This window comes from Triticum urartu, chromosome 1, assembly GCF_003073215.2.
Source record: "Triticum urartu cultivar G1812 chromosome 1, Tu2.1, whole genome shotgun sequence".
Taxonomy (NCBI): domain Eukaryota; kingdom Viridiplantae; phylum Streptophyta; class Magnoliopsida; order Poales; family Poaceae; genus Triticum; species Triticum urartu.
In genome coordinates this window covers 448,013,751-448,016,262 of record NC_053022.1, presented here as the reverse complement: position 1 = coordinate 448,016,262, position 2,512 = coordinate 448,013,751, and the positions used below count along the sequence as shown (strand labels likewise).

The window sequence follows — 2,512 nt, the reverse complement described above, 5'->3', positions numbered from 1 at the left end:
TAGCATGGCCTTGGAGCAGGCGGCATGGGTGACGTCCGACAAGCACGGGCGGAGCTACGATTGAGCCACGCCCCAGGCCCAGGCCTGCTACAGTACGCAACGGTGTTGCTACACGGCCCAAAATGCCACGGTAACTGAAGTATGTATTTTACACGCCCCAGGCCCAGGCCCAGGCCCCCTGATCTGGGTCCTGGATCCGCCACTACCAACAAGTGATACGGCAAGCGAGTCATCTGTCACGCTCAGACATGAATTTCAATTTGGCATGTCCCTTTTGTTAAACTATTATTTGTTTTTCTTTGTTTTGAATAATACGGACAATTTTTACATTGTATGATCGACGTGTATGAATCGTATGGTTTAAATATCCACATTTAGGGCATGTGGATGTGCGACAATATGAGGAACTGGTTACGATGTCTATGAATGCGCCCGCAGGTGTATAGAGAGCGGATTTGCCATGTCCGGAAATGACGTGTGGATCCACGATTTCGACTGTGCCCCTGTATCAATGTAAGGCCACACGTGTTACAGTCCAGATTTACACAAGTTCCCATAGACACGCTGCATTGCCCTCCAAAACTTTGAAGTGTGTATAAATGTCCTGCAAAAAGAGATTTCCCACCATCTCACTCCGCTCTCTCCAAAGCTGCCCGCGATCCCGATGGAGGCCAGCCATGCCCACTCGCCGACCCTTTCCTCGTCCGAAACCATAATGGCCGCCCTCCTCTCATCCGTTCCCGCCGTGCGGCTCCCTTCGCTGGTCCGGGCGCTTGGCGCGGACGCGCGCCGGCAGCGCGGCCGCCTCGCGTTCCTCCTCCTCTCCCCGCCGCATTTCGCCCGCGCCCTCGCGCGGCTCCGCTCCATGCCTCTCCCAGCCAAGGCCGCGCTGCTCGGCCGCGTGCTCCTCCGCTCCCTCCTCATGCTGCTCCCGGCGCTCTCCCCCGACGGCTCCCACCACCTCCTCCGCCTCCCGACGCCCGACCTCGACGCCGCGCTCCTGCTCGTGGCCATGTGCGACTCCTACTCCCCGGCCGCCTCCTCCGCGTCACCCGTGGACTGGCACGCGCTGCTCGTCGACGACGTGGTGCGCAACGCGCTCTCCATCTCCGGCCTCGGCGGCACGCCCTGGGCCACCGTCGCGCCGTACCTCGACGCGGCCGCCAAGTGCCGCCGATTCGCGGACGTCGTCTCGGAGGACCGCGCCGTTGCCGGCGTCGGTGGCGATGGTAACAAAAACAGCGTGGGGCGCGGAGGTGCGTCGCACGCGACAGTGCTGGCGCTGCCGACCGCGCTCGGGGACGGGACCCCGTGCGCGATCTGCAGGGAGGAGATGGCGCCCGGGCGCGGCGAGGTGTGCGTGCTGCGGCCGTGCGGGCACCGGTTCCACTGGCCGTGCGCGCGGCGGTGGCTGGCGCGCCGCAACACCTGCCCGTGCTGCCGCGCCGAGCTGCCCGCGGAGGACGCGCTCGCCGAGACCCGGCGCCTGTGGCGCGCGGTCGAGAGGATGGCGGGAGACAGCGGCGGCTGTGCGTGACAGCGGCGGCTGGATCAGAGCGCGCGGCCCGCGTACGGGACGTGCGTTTGGACGTGCTCGCCTGTCCCGGTCTCCACTCTCCAGTTGCAAGTACTGGTGTCAGATTCGTGTGGATGGCGATGGCTTTGGTGGGCCCGCGTGCCGAATAATGGTGCAGGATTACTGTTAGGTACATAAACAAATGGAATGGGATCGAATGTATACTCGTAATTAAGGCTCATCATGCCGTATCATCACAATGCAAAATGTGGGTTTAGTTTTGTGTTAGCTTTGGTGGATCCGAAGCAGGTTTCGGGGGAGAAGGTAGGTATCGTCGTTTTGCAGCCTAGTTGCTGCTTTTTAGGCTTCTTGGTGATGATGTTGGCGCCTCCAACAACATGCATCATGTACGTGTGGATATTTCTAAAAAAAAAGAAAATGTACATGTGAATTATTGTAAGATCGTACTACTGCGGTCACTTCGCGGGAGTAATTTTTTTAAAACACCCTATCTATTCATTTCCAATCACGGTAGTATAACGAACATCAAAAATAATAAAAGAATTATATCCAGATTCATAGACTATCTAGCGACGACTACACGCCGGAGGCATGCCGCCATCATCGTCCCTCCCTCACCGGAGTCGAGCAAACTTGTTGTAGTAGACAGTCGGAAAGTCGTCATGCTAAAACCCCGTGGGACCAGTGCACCAGAACGACAACCGCCATCGATGAAGAGTAGCTTAGATTGGAAGGATACAACCAGAAGACACACGAACATAGACGAGCGACAAAAAGATCCGAGCAAATCTACCGAAAAACAGATCCGCCAGAGACACACCTTCACATGCCCGTCGATGATGCTAGATGCACCACCGGAACGGAACCTATGCGAGGAGAACCTTATTCCATTTCAGGGAGCCGCCGCAGCCGCCTCGCCTTTCTGATCAGAACACAAATCCTAACAAAACTCAAAAACACATCTAAAAACAGGGT

The 2,512-nt window shown here is 57.6% G+C and overlaps 1 protein-coding gene across 1 annotated transcript; it reads left to right on the top strand.

The window, feature by feature from the left end:
• The first annotated feature begins 351 nt into the window (after positions 1–351).
• Positions 352–1,967, top strand: LOC125535295 (E3 ubiquitin-protein ligase SGR9, amyloplastic). Its single transcript, XM_048698353.1, is given in 3 exon segments — positions 352–953; positions 956–1,046; positions 1,048–1,967. Coding segments are annotated over 3 exon segments (870 nt in total). The 5' UTR covers positions 352–664; the 3' UTR covers positions 1,538–1,967.
• Positions 1,968–2,512: the final 545 nt, after the last annotated feature.